We start from the raw sequence: 25573 nt of genomic DNA on the forward strand, positions 1-25573 counted from the left end.
AAAACAGTACACCTCTCTGAACAGTGTCTGGGAGGCTGTGGTTGCTGCTGCACGCAATGTTGATGGTGAACAGATCAAAACACTGACAGAATCCATGGATGGCAGGCTTTTGAGTGTCCTTGCAAAGAAAGGTGGCTATATTGGTCACTGATTTGTTTTTGTTTTGTTTTTGAATGTCAGAAATGTATATTTGTGAATGTTGAGATGTTATATTGGTTTCACTGGTAAAAATAAATAATTGAAATGGGTATATATTTGTTTTTTGTTAAGTTGCCTAATAATTATGCACAGTAATAGTCACCTGCACACACAGATATCCCCCTAAAATAGCTATAACTAAAAACAAACTAAAAACTACTTCCAAAACTATTCAGCTTTGATATTAATGAGTTTTTTAGGTTCATTGAGAACATGGTTGTTCAATAATAAAATTAATCCTCAAAAATACAACTTGCCTAATAATTCTGCACTCCCTGTATTTTCCTACATTGATTTCTATGTGAGATAACATGCAGGCACACGTGAAAACTTAAAGTTAGGATTTTTGCGCTATTCGGGTAACTGCTTGCACAAAATAAGTTTTTTTTGGAACTTTTATAATACGAATGCAACCCGACTAGCTCAAAAAGCTTTAATTCTAGCTGAGTTTTCACAATCGCAGAAAAAATAATAATAATACTGCGCCACTTGTAATCTAGCCCTTAGTGAATTTGCAGCATTTTGAAAACCTACTTTACATATTTTGCTATTTGGCCTCTCTAGGGAGCGTGGGACAAAGCACAATTTTCACACAAAAGAAAAATGGTGTTTAAAGGGAATGTCTAGTTTATGATTCAGATAGGGAATGCAATTTTAAAACTTTCCAATTTACTTTTATCATCAAATTTGCTTTGTTCTCATGGTATTTTTTGTTTAAAGCTAAACCTAGGTAGGCTAATATGCTGATTTCTAAGCCCTTGAAGGCCGCCTCTTATCTCAGGGCAATTTGACTGTGGTAGTTCACGTGTGCCATATAGATAACATTGTACTCACTCCCATAGAGTTACTTATGAGTCAGCACTGATTGGCTAAAGTGCAAGTCTGTCAAAAGAACTGAATAAAAGGGGCAGTCTGCAGAGGCTTAGATACAAGGTTATCAGAGGTAAAAGTTATAATTGGTTATGCAAAACTGGGGAATGGGTAATAAAGGGATTATCTATCTTTTTGAACAATAAAAATATGGAATAGACTGTCCCTTTAAAGGGCCATTATAGTAGGAGAAAATGACATGCTCTCATTCATTAGATGATGTAAATGTATAGTGGACAGTCCTTTAGCTGTGGAAGAGGAGCATACTATGGTGGGCAGTCCCTCGGGCATGGTAGAGGGGCATACTATAGTTAACAGTTCTTCAGTCATGGAAGAGAGGCATAAAAGTCAAGGCCTGAGGCATATGTTGGTGGTAGGAGACTATTATTAGGAAGGTTGATAGGGTAATTTGTCATCCAGACCCTTTAAATAGAACAGTTTGCCGTCTTCCAGGGGCTCGTGTTAGGCATATTGTGGAGCGTATTGATAGATTGTTAGAGGGATGTGGGTCTGATCCTGCAGTCATGGTACATATTGGTACTAATGAAGGAATCCACGGGAGATGGAGAGTCCTAAAAAAATGACTTCAGGGAGTTAGGTAGCAAGCTTAAAGCAAGGACCTCCAAAGTAATATTTTCGGAGATATTACCAGTGAAGTGTGCTAATTCAGCAAGGCAGAAGGACCTAAGGTCTGTTAATTCATGGTTAAAAACATGGTGTAAAAATGAGGGGTTTGACTTTTTAGAGCACTGGGCCGACTTTTCACTTGGGTACAATTTGTACAGTAAGGATGGATTGCATCTGAATGACATGGGTGCAGGTGTGTTGGGGGAAAGGATGGTAGCAAGTTTAGAGAATCTTTTAAACTAGGCAAAGTGGGGGAGGGTCAGTTGGAACACAATAGAATAGAGAGATCAGTCTGTGAATCTGTCAATCCTTTGATATCTCAAGGAAGAGATGACTTAAGAAATGTCACATTACAAAGTATGGAGGAAAGCACACCAAGTATCAGCAGAAAGCACATGAAAATTAAAAGTATGGCAACAAATGCAAGAAGCATGACAGGTAAAATGGGGGAGCTGGAGCTCTTAGTTGCAGAAGAGGACTATGATGTTATCAGTATAACTGAAACTTGGTGGGATGATTCACATGACTGGGCAGTTAACTTAGAGGGGTATACATTATTTAGGAGGAACAGAAATAATAAAAGGGGTGGAGGAATCTGCATGTATATTAAACCTAACCTTAAACCTACAATAAGGGAAAATATTTCTGATACAGGCGACAATGTAGAGACCCTGTGGGTGGAAATAGAGTGGGTGGAAAAATCCTAAAAAAAAAAATATTACTAGGAACATGCTTGAAGCCCCCCAACATTAGTGATCTGGATGAAACTCAACTACTAATACAAATAGGTAAGGCTGCTAATAAAAGTGCTGTAATTATGGGAGATTTGAACTACCCTGATATAAACTGGGCCAATGAAACTAGTAATTCAGCTAAGGGGGGATAGATTTTTAAATGTTCTCAGGGATAACTTCTTGTCACAATTAATAGAGGAGCCAACTATGAGTAACACTATATTGGATTTAGTGCTATCAAATAATACAGATATAATATCAAACATAGAAGTCAAAGAACATTTGGGTAACAGTGATCATAAAATGGTCACATTTGAAATCTCTTTTCATAAGCAGTGTCTTAAAGGTTTAACCAAGACTGTTAACCAAGGGTGTTAAGGGAACTTAGCACTGTTATAGACAAACCTCTACTCTTAATTTTTCAAGACTCATTATCCTCAAACATGGTACCCAAGGATTGGCGTAAAGCTGATGTGGTGCCTCTCTTCAAAAAGGGAAGTAGGGATGATCCAGGAAGCTATAGACCAGTTAGTCTGACATCAATAGTGGGGTAGATATTTGAAGGGATTATATTGATAAGCTTATTCGTGTAAACAAGATTATGAGTTCTAATCATCATGGTTTTATGAGAAATAGATCATGTCAAACTAATCTAATTAGATTCTATGAGGAAGTAAGTAAAAATATAGATAAAGGGGAATCAGTTGATGTGATATACTTAGATTTTGCAAAGGTGTTTGATACAGTGCCACATGAGAGATTAATGCACAAAATTAAGGGACTGGGAATAGCTGAAAATGTTAGTTTATGGATAAAAGATAGGGAGCAACGAGTAGTAGTAAATGGATCATACTCAGATTGGACAAAGGTAATCAGTGGAGTACCCCAGGGATCAGTGCTGGGCCCTATTCTTTTTAATATTTTATAAATGACTTGGAGCTAGGATTAAATAGCAACATCTCTATTTTTGCAGATGATACTAAGTTAAGTAAGGTCATTAGGTCAGCGCAGGATGAACTTTCGTTACAAAGGGACCCGCAAAAATTAGAAGTATGGGCAGGTAAATGGAAAATGAGATTTAATACGGGAAAATGCAAGGTTCTACATTTTGGAAGTAAAAATAAGCAGGCAATGTATTATTTAAATGGGACAAGATTTAGCCAAACACAGGAGGAAAGGGATTTGGGGGTAGTAATAGATAACAAGCTAAAGATGGGTGCACAATGTAGGGCAGCAGCTTCAAAGGCTAATAAGATACTAGCATGTATTAAAAGAGGCATTGACTCAAGGGAGGAAAGCATAATTCTGTCACTATATAAAGCCCTGGTAAGACCTCACCTTGAGTATGGAGTGCAGTTCTGGGGACCAATCGCAAAAAAAAGATATTGCAGAACTAGAAAAAGTTCAGAGAAGGGCCAGAAAGCTAATAAGGGGATTGGAGCATTTAACCTATGAGGAGAGGCTAGCCAAACTGGGTCGGTTTTCTTTAGAAGAGGTGACATGATTACTTTATATAAATATATTCAAGGCCCATATACAGAGATGGCAGAAGCTCTGTTTATTCCAAGAAAATTGTTTGTGACCAGAGGGTTGGAGGAAAGGAGATTTAATCTCCTGCAACTGAAACGTTTTTTCACTGTAAGAGCAATAAAATTGTGGAACTCATTACCAAAGGAGGTAGTGAATGCCAATACCCTAGATACATTTAAAAAATATTTGGATACATTTCTGTCTATAAACAAAATTCATGGATATGATTGCTAGTATTAAATGGGTCACCTTTTAGTAGGATTATTTAAGCTTAACTGGAGCTTTTTGTATATATTTTAGATTTGTATAGGTTGAACACGATGGACTTCGGTCTTTTTTCAACCTCATCTACTATGTTACTATGTTTAATATCGACCCAACAAATCTGTGTTCAACCTCTGCAAAGGTGTTAAACACATGGATTTGCAAGATCGATAGTGATAAAATTACATGCTCTAACAACTGAAAGCATTCATTTTTTCACTATAATGTCTCTTTAAGCACAATTGGGAAGAGACAGTGACAGACAGCTTGGAAACAAATATGAAAGAGAGAAGTTGAACCATTGGGGCATTAAATATGGACACTCACTCATATAGTACTCATTGAACCATTATAATTTAACTTTTTAATTTCAAAATACAAAAACACTTATACAGAACGTCATTGTGAAATACTATAAAAGGGTATATAATGATAATCATCATTTTTTTTAAATTACCATTATTTGTATAAGCTTCTTATATGTAAGTTTACAATTAGGATAATATTATACTGAGGAAGTGTTTACCTGCATTATCGGAGGAAACACACATTTAATCTCATCTTGGTTTAAAGGGTCTACATTCTGATATTTCCCTAACATCAGGTTTTGAATTATTTTATTTTTTTTCCTTAAAAATAAGTACTTTAAAAAATGAAAGCACCTACCCGTACACTCTCAGTTGTGACAACAAACAAGTGAGTGGTTTTGCCTGTTTGCCTGAAAGCCATTCCTGTTACAGGGTAGCTGCTCTCCTGAAGGATCTGGGTCTTGCTATGTCTGTCACGTGTTATGTCACCCTTGGTCAAAACAATGCTACCATCTGTAAAACCTGAGTCAGAAAGAGAAAATATAGAATTACCAAAACCAGTAGATGTGAAGCTGCCAGAATCACTTGACTCAATATGCTAGACACAAGACATTTGAACTAATAGCTTGAAAAAAAAAAAATATGTGTCATTATTTGCATCATTTATGTTGTTTTGTCTGTCCTTTTGCGAGAAAATCTGTCAAAATATGCATGTGTGCATTGTAATGTGAAACAGAAGCATCTTTGTACTATACCTTTATTGGCAAAAATAGTTCCAAGATAAACGCATTAAAGGGATAGTCTAGTCAAAATTAAACTTTCATGATTCAGATAGAGCATGCAATTTTAAGCAACTTTCTAATTAACTCCTATTATCAATATTTCTTCGTTCTCTTGGTATCTTTATTTGAAAAAGCAATAATCTAAGCATAAAAGCCGGCCCATTTTTGGTTCAGAACCTGGGTAGCACCAATCAGCAAGCGCTACCTGGGTTCTGAACCAAAAATGGAACGGCTCCTACGCTTACATTCAAATAAAGATAGCAAGAGAACAAAGAAAAATTGAAAATAGGTGTAAATTAGAAAGCTCCATCTGAATCATGAAAGTTTAATTTTGACTAGACTATTCCTTTAATGCTAGTCGGAGCATGTGTATATGTGCTGAGCATCCCCTTTGCAATCGCATTTAAACAACATGCCCTTTGCAGAGAGCAGATGCAGTATTTGTAAATAAAAGGGCTCAAGGAACACACACACACAGCATATGTACATATGCCCATTATAACTTTTACTAGAAGCATTTGCTAAATACAAGTAAAATGCAAAAATGCTATTTAAAACTGAAATGCGCATTTCAGTTTTGACTCATGTCGGCTTATGTTTGTAATGAATATATTAGGATTACTTGTGGGCTTAACAATGCTGCAATCATTTTTGTATAAGATTATACAAATAAGGAAAGAAGTCAGATAGATAAATTTACAACCTAACAAAGAAAGCAGATTTAGCACTATTTTATTAAAGTCAATTTATTAATAGATAGAAAATGTATTAATTTATAGACAATCATCCAATTAGGATACAGAGATTGTCAACAGCAAAAATACAAATTTACACATAAAATGCATCACACCTGTCAAGGTGAAAGCTATTGGAAAATGGGCTAAGCGGAAGCCATGCTCATGGTATAGATATTAAGTTAGTGCAACACATTACAATGAGGAACAGTCGTATGCCATACAATATAAATGTTAGTAAGCAGTTAGTAAAGCCTTTGGACCTGCAGCCAGATAAAGTGCTTTGTGGACTATATAGCTTTAAAACAGTCACTTGGGCCAAAGAAATCACATGCAAAATCAGTGAGGATACTTGAACATATTTCCATACACTCACCATTACGAACTATTCATATAAAAACCATATGCGATAAATGAACTGTAAAGTTAAGCGTTTTTTTAAGACATACCAAGAGTTGACACACTTCCTTGCACTGGCTTTTTCCAAACCCATCTGACCGCAGCTCTCGCTGCACTTTAGGTCATCTGTGTCACTCAATATCCTGTTGCAGGTTGCAACCCTCCGAATGCGTTAACCACAGCAGCCGCTGCACTCAGTCATTAAGCCAATCACCAGGGGAATCTTGTAGCAAGGCTTGTTAGATGCCAGATACTCTGAACTTACCACGCTGCCCAAAGCTATTCAGCTCCACAGGAGACGCCACTAAAACATCCTACCGACCGCAAGGCCTGCATAGCCACATTTTTGTATAGCTAACACACAGTATTATATATCCTACCTTATCAATAATTTTCTATATATTTTTTCATGGTAAATAATGACCAATTTAACTATATAAAACATGCTTGTTCTTTTGATTCTAAACACAATGGAGTGATCTAAAGAATATTGCTTGGCAGATAATCATTGTAAAAACCTGTGTCACCATTGATATGATATCAGACCTTTATTTTACAAAATATGGCACTGAGCATTTTTTTATACAAAAAAATAAAAAGGGATTTCTTGTACTACAATCTTTTATCTGTTCATTATTTTATCAAGGAGTCTGTCACAATACAGGAAGTTGCAAGCAATTGCATATGTATGTGAAACAGCCAATAACCAAAACCTCAAAATATTACTTAAACTAGATTCCTATCAAAAAAACGAACTCCCAAAGCGCCACCCAAAAAAGTATATAAATACCAATAATAAGAGAATATATAAACAAGTAAAAATAACCTGTGAATAAGCACAATAATATCACATATCAGTAGTTTCAGAGGAGTATGTAGCAAATAAACTGATCACACTGACCTCTTAAATATAAAATATCTTTCTTACCAAATGCTTTTTCACAGCCTAAGTAACAATGAATCACTGTAGTCCATATAGAAATAAACTGAACAGTCTTAATCCACACTTCCCTGCTGCTCCTTTAAAAATCCACTGGTGTGAATTCCGTGGTGATGCAAGACAAGACAAGTCCCTGTAAAAAACAAAACAGGAGCGCAACTCCGTGCACCAAACAGTACACGGAGAATCTAAGTGTAGATTTAAAAGCAATTTATTTGTACAAAAAGAATAACAAACATCCAAACATCAAATGAAACACTCACATCGATGACCTCAAACATATGAGGTATGTGTCTGCAATAAATATGATTTAGTCGGAACTTCTCTCCACTGGTCTCCTCCTCCCTCTCTTTAGTAGTATTCGATAGCCAGCGGGTAAGTCCTTACATAAATCTTTGGGACAATACTACTAAAGAGAGGGAGGAGGAGACCAGTGGAGAGAAGTTCCGACTAAATCATATTTATTGCAGACACATACCTCATATGTTTGAGGTCATCGATGTGAGTGTTTCATTTGATGTTTGTTATTCTTTGTGTACAAATAAATTGCTTTTAAATCTACACTAAGATTCTCCGTGTACTGTTTGGTGCACGGAGTTGCGCTCCTGTTTTCTTGTTTTTTACAGGGACTTGTCTAAACTAGATTCCTATCAAGCTTGCTCGTGAAGATAAGCAAAAAATATTTATCTATATTAACTGCTTCACACCGTTAGGGCGTTCCATGTCGTCTTAGCAGCACTGGGCTTTAATGCTGTTAGGACGGTATGGGATGTCCTACCTTATATGGCGTCCTCCCAAAACACACTCACCAATAGCCATAAAGTTTAGATTCTCATGGACGGTAATGCAGGACACCACAGTAGGTTTGTTACCAGGAATTGCTGGGAAGATGCGAGTGCAGAGTGGGTTACCACCATCTCGCTTGTCCAGGTTCCACACCTTTACCTAGGAATAAAAACAAGTATTGTCAGCAAATCTGAGCATTGATGCCTACGCTTATAAAAATTTCTAAGAGCTGGCACCAATAAATTGATTAAACAGGGGGGTATCCAAGCCTCATATCTAGTAGTAAAACATGTTTAATGCTTGTTTATAATTTCAAGAGTCAGTCTGGGGGTGTATATTAATTACCCCATTCTCAAGACTCAGGGATTAAGCACATTTTTTTTGCTTTACTTATATCACCACAGAACCACAGAGTTTAGGGGGCAAACAAGCAGGGACATGAGGGGGTTGATGAGGCAGAAAAAAATTATAAAAAATGTATTTAGTATTAAATTCTGTGTGCACAGTATACATCAATGTTTACTTTAATTGATATGTTTCTGTCCCTTAAAGGGACACTCAATCAAAATTAAACTTTCATTATTCAGATAGAGCATGCCATTTTAAACAACTTTCCAATTTACTTCCATTAACAAAATGTGCACAGTCTTTTTATATTTAAACTTTGAGTCAACAGCTCCTACTGAGCATGTGCAAGAATAAGTGTGTATGCATTTGTGAATGGCTGATGGCTGTCACATGATACATTTATGAATTTGTGATTGGCTGACGACTGTCACATGGTACAGTGGGAGTGGAAAAAGACATAACTTAAAATTGTCAGAAAAAAAAAATCTACTACTCAATTGAAGTTCAGACTAAGTGCTATTGCATTGGCTTGCTATCTTGCATTTGTTGATTATGCAAATCTACTGTGTTGACTGGTCCTTTAAATGTTTTTGTGCTAAAGAGAATAGCAGACACACCTCACATCAGAGATTATTGGTGATCTATCTAAGTTCATGATCACATCTCATGTCTTGCCTTACCAAAGGATTAATTCCTTTCTCGTCCTCTCCCACAGACACCAGGATGTTGTGTTGTTTAAGCTGGTGAAGATGAGTGACACGAAGTTTGTAGGCCTGGAAACAGGTAAGCTGGAGGGACCGAGGCAAGAACCAAATCTGACCTGACATATGTGGATTGTTATTAAGGAAGTGATATAGACTTCTAGAAAGATTGCATATTCAGACAAGCAACAGCAAAACAGTAGCACAGTGCTGATACAATGTTTTTATAGATTCATACTGATGCAATAAAACACTTCCATTATTCAAGTGAAAAGTCCCTATCAGCAATAGGTCTCATACCTTAAAGGGACATTATACACTCATTTTTTCTTTGCATAAATGTTTTGTAGATAATCTATTTATATAGCCCATAAAGTTTTTTTTTAAAATAAATGTATAGTTTTGCTTATTTTTAAATAACATTGCTCTGATTTTCAGACTCCTAACCAAGCCCCAAAGTTTTATGTGAATACGCTCGACTACCTACTCCAGCTTGCTCCTGTTTGTGTAAAGGGTCTTTTCATGTGCAAAAGAAGGGGGGGGGGGAGTGTCTTATTTGCCACTTGCAGTGGGCTTTCCAGCTACCTTTTCAACAGAGCCAAAGTGACAGCTTCTAAGTAAGTTTTTAACAGTTTTATACTGGATTTTTATATCAGTATCTGTGCATCTTATTCTCTATAGTAGTGTCTATTACATGCAGTTATATGAAAATGAGTGTATACTGTCCCTTTAAGTGGAAAAACAAAACAAAAAACACAGTGATAGTTGCCTAAATATTTTACAGACTGCAGAGTAAAAAATGTATGGGAAGTGGCTTCTTTAGGTATACTTTTGCATATGAAAATAGCTGTTTCTGTTAAGTTACAACATAACCCAATTAGATTGGCTGAGCTTACAGAGATAGCAGACATCATTAGCTTATCTCTCTACAAAACAAATCTTCTAATCTTCTCTCAATATACAAAGTAAGACCAATATTTACAGAGAACAATGGAAAATGAAAATGTTAGTACCTCTCTGCGAGCGTGATTGTTCAATAAATCTTCTTGTTTACATAGGTTTTCTAAAACCATTACTTAAAAGTGACATTCCAGCCAAAATTGGAATACACATGGATACATTTCAGATTTGAAAAGAAGCATTTTTGTAACATACATGTATTAGCTATAGCTTTTATTAGAAGCATTTTTGTAATATACATGTATTGGCTATAGCTTTTATTAGAAGCATATTTGTAATATACATGTATTAGCTATAGCTTTTATTAGAAGCATAATTGTAATATACATGTATTAGCTATAGCTTTTATTAGAATACATTTTAAATACAGCACTTGCTCAGAGAGCCTAAGGTGCTTGTATTATCTGGTAATGACTCCATTTGTTAATTGCTGACATGATACAAGCTCCACTGGCGCTCTGAGCAGCTGCAGCACTTAAAATGCTGGTGCACTGAGAATATCTAGTTATGCTTCACATGCTTGTGCATAAAAAATGTTAACACTAAAACAGTGATAACTTTTACTATAACCATTTTTGCTTCATGCATATTGGAAATTTGTTTCTATTCAAAGATGTAATTCATCTAATGTGCATTTCAATTTTCACCGTAATTTCCCTTTAAGCAGTGTTCGCCACAGAAAATTTTGCCAGCCAGGCAAAGTAGCCGGGTAGGGGCAATGTCATACTTTCTAATTGTGACAAATTCCCCCGGCTACCCCGACTGGGTAGCTCCGCCCTGCTGACTTGCAGTTATGTAACTGGCAAGTGACCACAGCCTGTAGCCACCCCTGATGCCCGACAGCACCAGTATTCAGGGTCCCACCCTGTGGCAGACTCCGGCTAACCAGACTAGGTAGCTCTGCCAGAGGGTCCTTACTCTGCCTGGAACAGGCTGCTATGTAGCCCGGGAAAGTGATTTTAGCAGGAGCCCACCCAAATTACTAGACATACTAGCATTCAGGTGAAACAGGAACTGATTTTATTGAAAACACACACTCCTTTTATACACAAAGCTCATCTTGATAAGATACTGGACAATCCAACAATTTTCCCGCCTCTCCAGACAGGCCGGCACCTCCATAGCAGCCACAGTCCCACAGAATCCTAGGACACAGGGGTGGCGGCACTTCCATGTCATTTTAAAGATCTTAGTCCCCAGATGCCAGAATCCAAAAATCAGCGTGGTTTGTCACTGGGGACCGGAGATACAGCCCTTTGAAGTTATGGGGGTAGGGGTGTCAAAAACCCTGGTTCCCAAAGGAGCTCCCCTCCGGTAATTCCCCCACCTCTTGTCCTCCCTATGGGCTACTAATCCCCAAAAGAGCGGAGCTCTGGGGCACATGGTTGCTGGAGCGACCAGGGGTAAAGTTAGTGGGTGTCCTGCTGTTCTGTGGCCGACCAGTAGTTCCAGGAGCCCGGCCAGCCTGAGAGGGGTTAGGTTAACAAAAGCTTCCAGAGATTGTGGTTGCTCTGAGGAGCCAAAACCACTGAGAAACAACAGGGGTGAGGTTGTAGAGGGTAGGGGTTTAACCCTTGCAGCTCAGTATCCGTGACACTAATATTATAACTGTTTGTGCAATTTAAAGAACAAATTAATTGCATAATACAACATTTATTTTATGATGATTTGTACAATAAACATTGAAAAATTAAACATTGAATATTGGCTTAATTATAAAGTAGCCTGGTGGTGCACCCGCTAAAAAGGTTCTGGGGAGAATACTGACTTAAAGAGAGACAGTCAAGTCAAGAAGAAAAAAAACTGATTTAAATGGGGCATATAATTTTAAACAACTTCCCAATTTACTTTTATTACCAATTTTGCTTTGTTCTCTTGGTATTCTTAGTTGAAAGCTAAACCTAGGAGGTTCATATGCTAATTTCTTAGACCGCCTCTAATCTGAAAGCATTTTGACAGTTTTTCACAACTAGAGGGCGTTAGTTCATGTGTGTCATATAGATAACATTGAGCTCAGGCACATGAAGCTCCCAGGAGTGAGCACTGATTGGCTAAAAATGCAAGTCTGTCCTATTTTTGCAGGAGACACACTACATAGAAGGGCAAGAACCAGGATTTTTTGCGTCCACATACACCAGACACTATCACAGCAGTCACCCGACCAGGAAGATTTCAGGAGTCAGTATCTTACTTCATAACTCATTACAGTTCCACGTCCAACAAACAGATAGGGACAATGAGGGGAGATATCTGGCCCTGGGAGGATTACTTCAAGGGAAACCAATTATGTTGGTCAATATTTATGCCCCTAACACACACCAAGCCTCTTTCTTTCGCAGGATAACTAATAACATTTTAGCCTTTTACAAGGGGTCCCTCATTGTAGGCTGTGACTTAAATACACCGCTGAACCCAATGTTAGATAGTTCTACTGCACAATCACTGGTGTAGAAAAAGTCACTTAGGTCCATTAGGGATGATCTGACATTATTAGGAATCCATGATGTCTGGCGGGTCCAGCATCCGAATAATAGGAAATTTACCTTCTACTCAGCGCCACAAAACACCCATTCCCGTATAGATTACATATTTACAGACCATAACACCATCTCCACAGTGGCCTCATCTGACCTCACTCCGACTAGCTGGTCTGACCATTCGGCAGTTGTATGTAGGTTACACTGGTCCTCACTCCCTTTTAAACCATTTCAATGGCGATTTGACGACACCATACTTAATGAAATACCAATATTACAACAAGTAGAGAAGTCGATAGTGGACTACTTTGAGCACAATAACACTCCAAGCATAAACCCGTTCTCACTATGGGAGGCTCATAAGTGTGTCATTAGGGGTGAAATTATAAAAATTAAAGCTTTGCAAAATAAAATCAATAGATCACAACAAGCAGACCTTACTGCTTCTTATCAAAACGCAGAGAACTTATATAAGAACAATCTGCATGATGAATCCCTAAAATCAATATGGGATCAAGCTAAGTAGAAGCTTCAAAAATTTCTAGAATTAGTAGCCCAGAAACAAGCACTAAAATTGCAACAGAGGTTTTTTTCTAGAAGGAAATAGGCCTGGGAAACTCTTAGCGAGAGCACTTAAAACAAAACAATCAGCCCACTACATTCCTATGTTACAAGACCCTTCTGGTAGACTAACGGTGGAGACTCGGAGGATGACAGAAATCTTCAGAGATTACTACACCGCGCTATATAATTTGACACCACACAGGAATAATAAAACACATTATATCGAATGTTGCAAGTATTTAGATACTGTTACACTACCTACAATACCAGCCGAAGATCTTAACCCCTTGGACTCGGCAATAACTGCTGAGGAGATTGCCAATGCTATAAAATCATTAAAACAGGGGAAAAGCCCTGGGCCCGATGGCCTCACTAGCGGTTATTACAAAAAATTTAAACATCTTTTGATCCCACGTCTACTTTCATTTTTTAATTATATTGATGAATCTCATCGCCTACCCTCCTCTATGCTTGAGGCAATAATTACACTTATACCGAAACCAGGTAAAGACCCGACTATTACATCAAACAACCGCCCAATATCTCTCCTGAATATAGATGTTAAGCTATATGCTAAAATTCTATCCACCAGAATTAATAAAGTACTCCCTTCATTGATCCATCCAGATCAGGTGGGCTTCGTGCCGCAGAGAGAGGCTAAAGATAACACGGTAAAAGTCTTACATTTAATGCAACATGCAACTATACATGACATTCCCTTTATCTTGCTTTCGACCGACGCTGAAAAAGCTTTCGACAGACTAGACTAGACCTTCTTAAAAGTTACCCTACAGAAATTTGGCTTCCCGGACAGTTTTATTCAAAAAATTCTAGCCCTTTATACTAGACCCACTGCCAAGATTAAAATTAATGGTACACTTTCCAATTCTTTCCCCATCTTAAATGGTACTAGGCAAGGGTGTCCTCTATCACCCTTATTATTTGTTCTCTCAATGGAAATCCTGGCTACCAAACTACGTGACAACCCTGCAATAACTGGACTTACTATAAACTCCACCCATCATAAATTAGCACTATATGCAGACGACCTACTACTGACATTAACTCACCCGTATGTGTCGCTCTCTGCGGCACGGAGCGCACTGGAGGAGTTTGGCCTCCATTCCAATTATTTAGTTAATAAACATAAATCCGAACTGCTCCCCATAAATTTAAATGAGACTGACATCCAAACACTTAGTTCACAGGTACCATATCAAATACAGAGGTCCTCACTAACATATTTGGGGGTTCACCTCGCTAGTACTGTTCAGCAACTATTTGAACTGAATTATGAACCACTCCTAAATACTCTAACTAAGGACACATCAGCGTGGCTAAATAAAAATATATCCTGGTTGGGCAGGATAGGGGTAGCCAAAATGACCATCCTCCCCAAGATTCTTTATTTGTTCCAAACGGTCCCCATACCACTCTCAGATACTTATCTTAATAGACTCCAATCCGTGATGAATTCGTACATCTGGAAAAAGAAACCTCCCAGAATAGCTAGATCTACTCTTTATCTATCGAAAACATATGGGGGTTTAGGAGTACCAGATGTAGTTAAATATCGAACCGCAGTCTTTTTAAAGAGACTGATAGACTGGTGTACGATCCCTAATAAACACAACAAAATTTGGTTGATGTTAGAACACGACTTGATTGGATCCCCCCAACTCGGTGCATATTGCTGGCAACCGAATGGGAATCGCCCAGCCTTGATAAAAATTTACCCTATAATACGAGAAACATTTGCTGTCTGGTCTCGGACCATAGCTGGATGTCCACATATTTCAACTGTCCCCTCTCCCCCGACGACTGTTCTGTCCAATCCAGACTTCCCAACGGGGATGTTAGCTACGCCTAAATCACAGAACAGCCTAGATAACCTCCTCCCACTGTATACATTACTAGAGGCCAACATATTGATACCTAAACAACAATTGGTGGAATTGGGAATCACACAATTCACAGATTGGTTTAAATACCTACAACTTAAGCACTTTATGCACACCCACAAACTTAAACACCAAACGACAAGAGACCGTACCCCTTTCGAAAAACTTTGCACTCTCAGCTCACCTCCAATGCATGCTATATCCACCTTATATCAAATCCTACTCACGCCCTCTGACCCCAAACAAACCTCCACAATAGTATCTTGGCACAAGGAACTTCCATACACACTCTCCGTGGAAGAGTGGCTTGATATCTTTCGACATACCAGTAAATCTGCACATTCAGCCACCTTACTAGAAACTAATTATAAATTCTTGCTTCGGTGGTATCTCACCCCTCATAGATTAAAATATATATTCCCAGAAGCATCGGATAGATGCTGGAGGAAGTGTTCGGGAGAAGGTACACCTTACCATATTTGGTGGGAATGCCCTAAGATCTTAAAATTTTGGATAGACATTAACCAAGAAATGAGCAGGTTACTAAATCACAATATCGCTTTAGACCCTTTGATATATTTATTTCATATCCTACCTAAATTCCAGTTTAAACAGTACACATCCCTATTTCAGTTAGCCATATGCAGTGCCAAACAAATAATCCCTAGGCTGTGGAAGTCTGAGTCCACACCGACTCTATTAATGTGGAAAACACAAATGGAGACGAACCTATCCCTGGAGAGATTTTTCTACTATAAAACTGGCAGATTGGAATTTTATGCTGAAATGCTATATTTTTGGGAATCCTATTATTATACCAAGCAGAGCTAGGTCCCTTGTACGGCGCTCCTTTATTTTGACAAATCATAGGGTTATATATGGAGAGTTCCCCTCCAGCAAGACAAAACGCACCACCCAACTTCCCAACACATGGGGACAATTATTACCCTCGACTGTCAGATGTTATATATACCCCTCTAGTTATATAAGCAATAGTCGGAACTGAAAAGAAGCTGAACATGATTGGCAGATTGTACTGGACCCAGATTAACACAGCCCCCTTACCAACTGTACATCTCAGACATAACCACTTGACTGACCAACTTTACCCCATGATCTGCGATGGGACAGGAGATATATACAGGTATTTGCCTTTGCAGTATTGATGTAGGGGAACAGATCTCTCTATGTGTACTTTGATCAGATGAACCCCACAAACCTGCTAAAGAACTTTTTGTGTAACTTACTGTGATTGTCAGAGTTTAAATACTGTTGAACGTGCTGTTGAAATATGTTTTTGATGTAGAAGAGTCAGGTCTTACCTATTACATGACCGCTTCAGGTGAACATACAATTTTTCATGTGGACTTTAAGAACTCGGATCTTGTGGGATTGTTAAGAAACCTACCATGTAATATGTTTTGATCATTGGAGCATAATTACTGTTTGAAACTATTTTGTTGTAATGAATACTTTGATATAAATAAAAGATTAAACAAAAAAAAAAAAAAAAAAAATGCAAGTCTGTCAAAAGAACTGAAATAAGGGGGCAGTTTGTAGAGGCATAGATACAAGGTAATTACAGAGGTAACAAGTGTATTATTATAACTGTTGGTTATGCAAAACTGGGGAATGGGTAATAAAGGGATTATCTACCTTTTTAAAAAACAAAAATTCTGGTGTTCACTGTCCCTTTAAAGTATTGAAATTTCCAGTATAGTTAGGGATGCAACAGGCAAAACTAGCTATTTCAAATGACAAAATCAAGGTAAAGGACTTATATGTAAACAATTTAATACACTCCAGCACAAAAATGGATCATAGGGAACACATTTAAAAGAGAAAAGAACAATGTCCCTCCAAGTGACATGCTACTCATAATTTGAAAGCCAAAAAAAGGATGTTTTATAAAGAAGGTAAAGAAACAGTTAAAGTACCATAGTTTTGTGTGTATATCTAATCAAATGCTTAAGCGTGTGTGTGTGTGTGTGTGTTTGTGTGTACACTGTAGAAAAGCATGAGTCAAATAACTAAAATCAGAATGGGAGGGGGAGTATTTAAAAAAAAAAAACCTCAGAGGGCATGTGTGCGTTAGGTGCTTTGTAGGTTAGGGTGTGATTTTTAACTTTTGTTCTACTAGAAATAAAAAGTCAGTAAAAAAAAAAAAAGTGGTAGTCAGTTCAGAATGATAGGAATGTCTGGCAGAAATGTATTACAGCAGGGAATCCTGGGACAGTAGTTTATAAATCAGGGACAAACAAAATTTTCTTTCATTAATCATAGACAGAACATGCTATTTTAAACAATTATTTCATTTACTTCTATAAATCAATTGTTCTTTGTTTTTTTGGTATCTTTTGTTGAAAAGCAAGGATGTACGCTTAGGAGCGTGCCCATTTCTGGAGCACTATATGGCAGCAGTTTTGCAAGAATGTTATCCATTTGGAAGAACACTAGATGGCAGCACTACTTCCTGCCATGTAGGGCTACAGACAACTACCTAGGTATCTCTGACAAAGAATATCATGGAAAAACAAAGCAAATCTGATAATAGATGTAAATTGGAAACTATTTTTAAAATGGAATGTTCTGTCTGAAACACAAAAGAAAATGCTTGGGTTTCATTTCCCTTTAATTTGAAGAGACATGAAACCTAATTATATAGAACATGCAATTAAAAATAAAATCCAATTTATTTCCATTATATAATTTGTTTTGTTCTTTCTATATCCTTTGTTCAAATGTATATCTAGGTAGGCTCAGAAGCTCCTGATTGGTGGCTGCACATATATGAATATAGTCAATGGCTTTCAAACGCTGACCTGGATTTTTCTTTACAGCTATATGAAGGGAGAAAAACAAACAAACTTTGCAATGGACATTTATGATGCATTTTGCTCAATTTCATAACTCTGAAAGCCCCGATACTTCTCTACATGTACCTTGTGGCTGGACAGAACTAGGAGTGAGAAAGGAAGGTGCCTGAGGATTACCTTTATAGGTAAATCAGGGGAGTGGTAGATCTGTCCATGCCCCTTTGGTGAGGGGTTCTTTACTGGTAACTATTAAAGGGAAGGCCAAGAAAAAGTCTTTAAAGGGACATTAAACCCCAAAAAAATGATTTCATGATTCAGACAGAGAATACAATTTTAAACAACATTTCAATTTACTTCTATTATCTAATTTGCTTCATTCTTTAGATATGCTTTGTTAAAGAAATAGCAATGCACATGGGTGAGCCAATCACGAGGCATCTATGTGCAGCCACCAATCAGCAGCTACTGGGCTAGATACGCTTTTCAGGAAAGAATATCAATAGAATTAAGCAAATTAGATAATAGAAGTAAATTATTAAGTTGTTTTAAATGGTATTCTCTATCTGAATAATGAAATAAAAAATTTGGGTTTTATAGTATAAACCAGTTTTCATATAACTGCACGTAATAGACACTACTATAAAGAAGAATATGCATAGATACTAATATAAATATTCAGTATAAAACCTTTTAAAAACTTACTTTAGCGCTGTTGATAAGGTTAGGCTGGGACACCCACTGAAATGGGCAGAGAAAAAAAGAAGAGCACCCCCACTCCCTCCTGCATATCAAAAGACCCATTACACAATCAGGAGTCTGTAGACATCAGTATACATCTAAACCTTTGGGCTTGGTTAGAAGTCTGAGTATCAACACAATGTTAGTTAAAAATAAGCAAAATTATAGATTTTTACAAAAACACTCCAAGATGGGCTATATAAATGGACATTTACAAAACATGTATGCAAAGAAAAATCTAGTGTACAGTGTCCCTTTAAGGTCAGGTGCCACTCCAACCTCAAAAATGTCCCTTCATTTGAAACCCACACATATTTGAATATAAAAGCTAAGTTGTACATTAATTTGTACTGTCTTTTTCCATTAATAAATATATATATATATATATATATGTGTGTGTATTTAATATATATATTACGTTTCAACATCAATAAAAAACTAAATATCTTACACAGCGATAGCAATAAAATCTTATATAACATTTTATAAATGTATGCATGACAGAATGGGAGAAAAAATATTCTTAAACAATGTACAGTATATATATATATATATAACAATCATAAAGCTAGGCTGGACAACAGTGCCATCATTTACATGAGTCAAATGAGTGTATAATTTGTTTTTTTAGGCTAGTGACAGTCCAAGAGAGAGACCATAAACATATTTGCTCTCCAGTACAAATACTTATAGAAATTTAAAGGGACATTATAGTTGAAAAATGACATGTTTTGTTAGATGTCATTTTAAAACTAGGGACCCTGTGCAAACATATGTGTTTAACCCCCACAAATAGGTTAAAAACATAGTTAAAAGCCCCCACGCAATACTGTTCTTAATATGTGACTCACACTAGCATTGTATTGTTGGAGATAGTGCCTTATAATGCTTCCTATAACAGGACACTTCCTGGCACTTGTGTTATCCTAAATGTATATATTTCTATAAATAGTAATCCCATGGCATTAAAGCACATTGAATATCTTAGTTCAATCTCCTCCTATGCCGCAAGCGGCCAAGGCGGTGGGGGAGGGATCCCTGTATAGAATGTGTATCCACTACTGTTTTACAGCTATGAGGATTTGATTCTCCCTTTTTTTGGTTATGAGATCCAAAAGTGGTCTCTCATACCGGGGTATAAAAGAGGGTTTGGCATATACAGCCCACACGTCCTGCCTATGAGATCAAGCAATATTCTTAAATGACTTAAACAGGAATGACTTTCCTCCATTCATAGCTTATGAATTAGCCCATCAGATATGTATTTGCCGTTTTGTTTTTTTTAAATGTAAAATATAGTCTTATAATAATTATGGTCTATGGGACGTGTGGGGATACAGCAAAGGAGTATGATTGTACAATTCAATCAGTAACATGCAATGACTGTTTATGTACCTACATTGTGTTTGTATTGATGATTTCTTACTTGCTGTAAAACATTAATTTCTCTAATAAAGCTCTTCGAAAATTTAAAAAAAAAAAAAAACATAGTTAAAGTATTATTTGGGAGCTGGAGAGCACTACTAGTCCCAAACAGAAACTGCTGCTGATCTAATCAGCAGTGTAAGTCCCACTGCTGGGTTCTGAGATTAGCACTGCTAACTGGATCAGCAACAGTGTCCGCTTTAGACCAGCAGTTCTCTGAGGCTCCCTAGTGGTACTATATGTAATTTTTCGACTATAATGGACATTAAACATATTTTAATTGAATGTATATCACTGTAGTGTACCAGGAAGAGATGCAAAATGTGCAACAGACCTTTGGTCACTTAGAATGTTGTACGACAGATATACAGATAAATATTCAGCACTACTACTGTATATACACACATATAACATTACTGTATAAGAAGTAGAATAATATTACTGTAGTCACATAATATTACCACACACACAGTGCAATATTACTGTGTACACAGACACATTGACTGCGCATCAGGATATCGCCGAAAATCAGGCTCCCCCGGCCGGAGTCACACACAGTCAACCCCCCAGGCATATTTAGAGGTTTCCCATCCTCCCGCACCGGCTCTTTGTCAAAAAATACAAAGCGCCTCCACTGTAGGTAAGCCGCCATCTTCCAGCTCCTGTCAGACAGAGTCACATGACACAATATTTCACGTGACTACACTATTCCGTGTGGTTACGTAACGCGCTTCAGAGGCAGCCATAATTGATAAGGGCAATTGTCCAGTACTTATTCTTAGTGGGGCTTTTCTGTACCTTATTAACAGTAGAAGTACGCTATAAGGTTGTTATTTTACAGAGCTGCTGTATATACATTAATGTTAATTAATTAAAGGAACGCCACAATTGGTAAAATCTGAGATTAGCCTTCTAAATTATTTTTTGGCCATATTGCATTATTTATCTTAAAAAAATGGTATGGGGGTCAGGTGAGGGCTACCAACAATATTACAGTGTTTGTGGGGTGTAAAGTCCCTGTTTTCCCCATAGACATTACCCAGCCAGCTCTGCTCACCTACATGGATACATTGTATCAAACCCTCAGCCTACAGGTTTTTATACATTTGTAACTGTTTACTGTACACAGACAATTAAATCAGCCCTGTCATTACCTACTGTACAAACTGCTGAGAAAATAATGCACAGACTTAAATGGCAGTATAGTGCCTGGTCAAACAGTCTTAAAGGGACAGACAATAACAAAAAACATTGCCTAGAAAGGATCAACTAGCACCACACGCAAACCGTCTTAAAGGGACAGATCGCAGTAATGTTCATACTTTAGAGGGCAGCTCTGCATCTTCTCATACAGTCTTAAAGGGTCAGGCACACACAACCTTTAGTGGGTAAACATGCACAGTTTTAAAGGAGCGATAGTATGTATCCACACGTGTTGCACGCAACCTTAAAGGGATGCTAGCATTAAAGGGACAGATCACAGTAATGTTCAAGCAGCGCAACCTTAAAGGGCAGCTCGACACCTGCGCACAGAGCCTTTAAAGTGAAGGTAAACTTTGGTGAATGAAAGTCCGTTTTTAAAAAAATACTATTAAAAACAGGGGCACTTTCATTCATCAAAGTTTACAAAGCACAAAGCAGCCGTTTTGATTAAAAACGTACCTTTTTTTCTTTTCACAGCCAGAGCAGCTTCCCCCTCCTGGAAATCCTCTTCACTGTGATCTGTCCCTTAAAGTAAATGTAAATTTTGATGCTAAAGTGCCCGTGTTTAAAAATTCGATTAAAAACAGGGGCACTTTAATTCATCAAAATTTAAATTTCACTCCTGTTGTGAAAAAAAACCTTACCTTTTAATCTTGACAGCAGCTCCAGCTTCCTCCCCCGTTGCAAAGCCTCTTCTTCCTGGGTCTAAAATGACTAATCTGGCTTCCTCCAATCACGGCTTTCCCCCCAGGGTAGTCATTGCCTGAGGCCATGCTGTGATTGGAGGAAGCCGGATTAGTCATTGCTGACATGTGAAGAGAGGATGACCTATTCATCAAAATTTACAAATCAGCCGTCGTCGCAAGCCATTTCTGATGTCAGAAATGATGGATAGGTCATCCTCCAATCACGGCTTCCCCCGGAGGAATCAGTGTCTGATTCAACGCAGTGATTGGAGGAAGCCAGATTACTCATTTTAGACCCAGGAAGAAGAGGCTTTGCAACGGTGGAGGAAGCAGGAGCTGCTGTCAAGAATAAAAGGTAAGTTTTTTTTTCACAACAGGAGTGAAATTTAAATTTTGATGAATTAAAGTGCCCCTGTTTTTAATCAAATTTTTAAACACTTTAGCATCAAAATTTACATTCACTTTAAGGGACAGATCACAGTGATGTCCACTCAGGGCAACCTTAACCCCTTGAGTGTAATCGACGGCTCTGAGTCATTGTAGAGTTTTCCACTCAGGTGCTAACGACGGCTCAGAGCTGTCGCAAGCACTCTCCCACCATGAGGGAGATCTGGGGGCTCCCACCCGCTCCTACCCGCTCCTACCTGGGCAATCGGGCCTGTATAGTGACAGGCATCGCCGGGGATTAACGTTTTGCGTGGTGACGTCACGCTCAATGACGTCATGACATCACTGCACAACTTTATTTAAATATTACAATAACAAGTATAAGGAAAGAGGGCATGCTGCTTAGAAGCCTGTATCTCACGCATCTAAGCAGCTACAGACCCCCAAGACCCACCGTTGGAAAGGTAATCGCCTAACCTTTCCAACGATGTAAGTCTTGAGGATCTGGGAAAAAAATAGAAAAAGTAAAAAAAAATATATATATATTTAACAAAATTCGAAATAAAAAAAAAGTTAAATCAGCTTTGCACGCAGGTGGGAAAGTGCTTAGCACTAAAAGGGTTAAAGGGCAGCTCGGCACCTGCGCACACAGTCTTAAAGGGACAGATCACAGTAATGTTCACGCAGGGCAACCTTAAAGGGCAGCTCGGCACCTGCTCCGCCGATAAACGCAGCTCTCCCATCCGCCATACTGTCTAATTGATTGACAGATGACAATTCTTCAAACAACTAATCCTTGACTGAATGCCCCGTGGGGGAAACAAGGATTCATTGTTTGAAGAATCGTCATCTGTCAATCAATTAGACAGTATGGCGGGCAGAAGAGCTGTGCTTATCTGCGGTGCAGTAACAAGGTAAAAATTTAAGAAAATAAATCAATTTTAAAAAATTGATGAATGAAACTGATGCTAATTTTTACAAGTCTATACAATGCCGTAAGGATGTCATGTTAACTTGACATTCACTTTACGGTTTGCGTGTGGTGCTAGTTGATCCTTTCAAGGCTGTGTGTATTTTTTTGTCTGTCCCTTTAAGACTGTGTGACCAGGTGCTTTACTGCCCTTTAAGGCTGTGATGTGTGAGCATTATTTTCTCAGCAGTTTGTACAGTAGGTAATGACAGGGCTGCTTTAAAGGGACACTGAACCCAATTTTTTTTTCTATCGTGATTCAGATAGAACATGCAATTTTAAGCAACTTTCTAATTTACTCCTATTATCAAATTCTTTTCATTCTCTTGGTATCTTTATTTGAAATGCAAGAATGTAAGTTTAGATGCCGGCCCATTTTTGGTGAACACACTTTGTTGTTGTTGCTGATTGGTGGGTAAATTCACCTACCAATAAACAAGTGCTTTCCATGGTTGTGAAGCAAAAAAAAATAGCTTAGATGCCTTATTTTTCAAATAAAGAAAGCAAGAGAACGAAGAAAAATTGATAATAGAAGTAAATTAGAAAGTTGTTTAACCCCTTAATGACCGGACCATTTTTCAATTTTCTTACCCTTAATGACAATGGCTATTTTTACATTTCTGCGGTGTTTGTGTTTAGCTGTAATTTCCCTCTTACTCATTTACTGTACCCACACATATTATATACCGTTTTTCTCGCCATTAAATGGACTTTCTAAGGATACCATTATTTTCATCATATCTTATAATTTCCTATAAAAAAAATATAAAATATGAGGAAAAAATTGAAAAAAACACACTTTTTCTAACTTTGACCCCCAAAATCTGTTACACATCTACAATCACCAAAAAACACCTATGCTAAATAGTTTCTAAATTTTGTCCTGAGTTTAGAAATACCCAATGTTTACATGTTCTTTACTTTTTTTGCAAGTTATAGGGCCATAAATACAAGTAGCACTTTGCTATTTCCAAACCACTTTTTTTCAAAATTAGCGCTAGTTACATTGGAACCCTGATATCTGTCAGGAATACCTGAATATCCCTTGACATGTATATATTTTTTTTTAGAAGACAACCCAAAGTATTGATCTAGGCCCATTTTGGTATATTTCATGCCACCATTTCACCGCCAAATGTCATCAAATAAAAAAAAAAGTTAACTTTTTCACAAATTTTGTCACAAACTTTAGGTTTCCCACTGAAATTATTTACAAACAGCTTCTGCAATTAAGGCACAAATGGTTGTAAATGCTTCTTTGGGATCCCCTTTGTTCAGAAATAGCAGACTTATATGGCTTTGGCATTGCTTTTTGGTAATTAGAAGGCCACTAAATGCTGCTGCGCACCACACGTAAATTATGCCCAGCAGTGAAGGGGTTAATTAGGTAGGTTGTAGGGAGCTTGCAGGGTTAATTTTAGCTTTAGGGTAGAGATCAGCCTCCCACCTGACACATCCCACCCCCTGATCCCTCCCAAACAGTTCTCTTCCCTCCCCCACCCCACAATTGTCCCCGCCATCTTAAGTACTGGCAGAAAGTCTGCCAGTACTAAATAAAAGGAGTTTTTCTTTTTTTTAATAAAAAAAAATAAAATGTTTTAGCTGTGATGGACCCCTGCCTTAGCCCCAACCTCCATGATCCCCCCCCCCCCCCCAGCTCTCTAACCCTCTCCCCTACCTAATTGCCGCCATCTTGGGTACTGGCAGCTGTCTGCCAGTACCCAATTTGCCCCAAAAACAAGTGTTTTTTTTGCAATTTTTTGCAATTTTTAATGTTTTCTGTAGTGTAGCAGCCCCCCACAATACCCCAACCCCCTCCCCCTCCCAGATCCTTATATATTTATTTTTTTTAATTCTTTTTTCCCCCCTCTTCCCTTCTCATTGGTGTCAGTGGCCAGCTAATCGCGCACGCGCGCGCCCCCGCACAGAGTGGCTCTCTCTGCATCGGAGTCTTCTGAAAAGGTATTGCAGGATGCCTCCATATGGAGGCATCACTGCAATACCCTGAGAGCTGCTGGAAGCGATTGCGATCGCTTCCAGCACTCTCTTAGACAACTGACGTACCAGGTACGTCTATTGTCATTAACTGGTTGTTAATGCATGACGTACTTGGTACGTCAGTTGTCATTAAGGGGTTAAAATTGCATGCTCTATCTGAATCACGAAAGAAAAAAATTGGGTTCAGTGTCCCTTTAAGTGTCTGTGTACAGTAAACAGTTACAAAT

At 37.9% G+C, this 25573-nt stretch overlaps 1 protein-coding gene across 1 annotated transcript in view; it reads right to left on the reverse strand.

Moving 5' to 3' along the window:
* Positions 1–20771, reverse strand: part of VPS11 (VPS11 core subunit of CORVET and HOPS complexes) — a 126981-nt gene extending 106210 nt beyond the window's left edge. Inside the window, exons 1-4 of the mRNA XM_053691297.1 lie at positions 20618–20771; positions 9201–9345; positions 8196–8331; positions 4890–5053 (exon numbers count right to left, since the gene is read on the reverse strand). Coding sequence (XP_053547272.1) covers positions 4890–5053; positions 8196–8331; positions 9201–9345; positions 20618–20754 — 582 coding nt within the window. The 5' untranslated portion in view covers positions 20755–20771. The remainder of the gene's footprint in view (positions 1–4889; positions 5054–8195; positions 8332–9200; positions 9346–20617) is intronic.
* Positions 20772–25573: the final 4802 nt, after the last annotated feature.

Source organism: Bombina bombina, chromosome 8, assembly GCF_027579735.1.
Source record: "Bombina bombina isolate aBomBom1 chromosome 8, aBomBom1.pri, whole genome shotgun sequence".
Taxonomy (NCBI): Eukaryota; Metazoa; Chordata; class Amphibia; order Anura; family Bombinatoridae; genus Bombina; species Bombina bombina.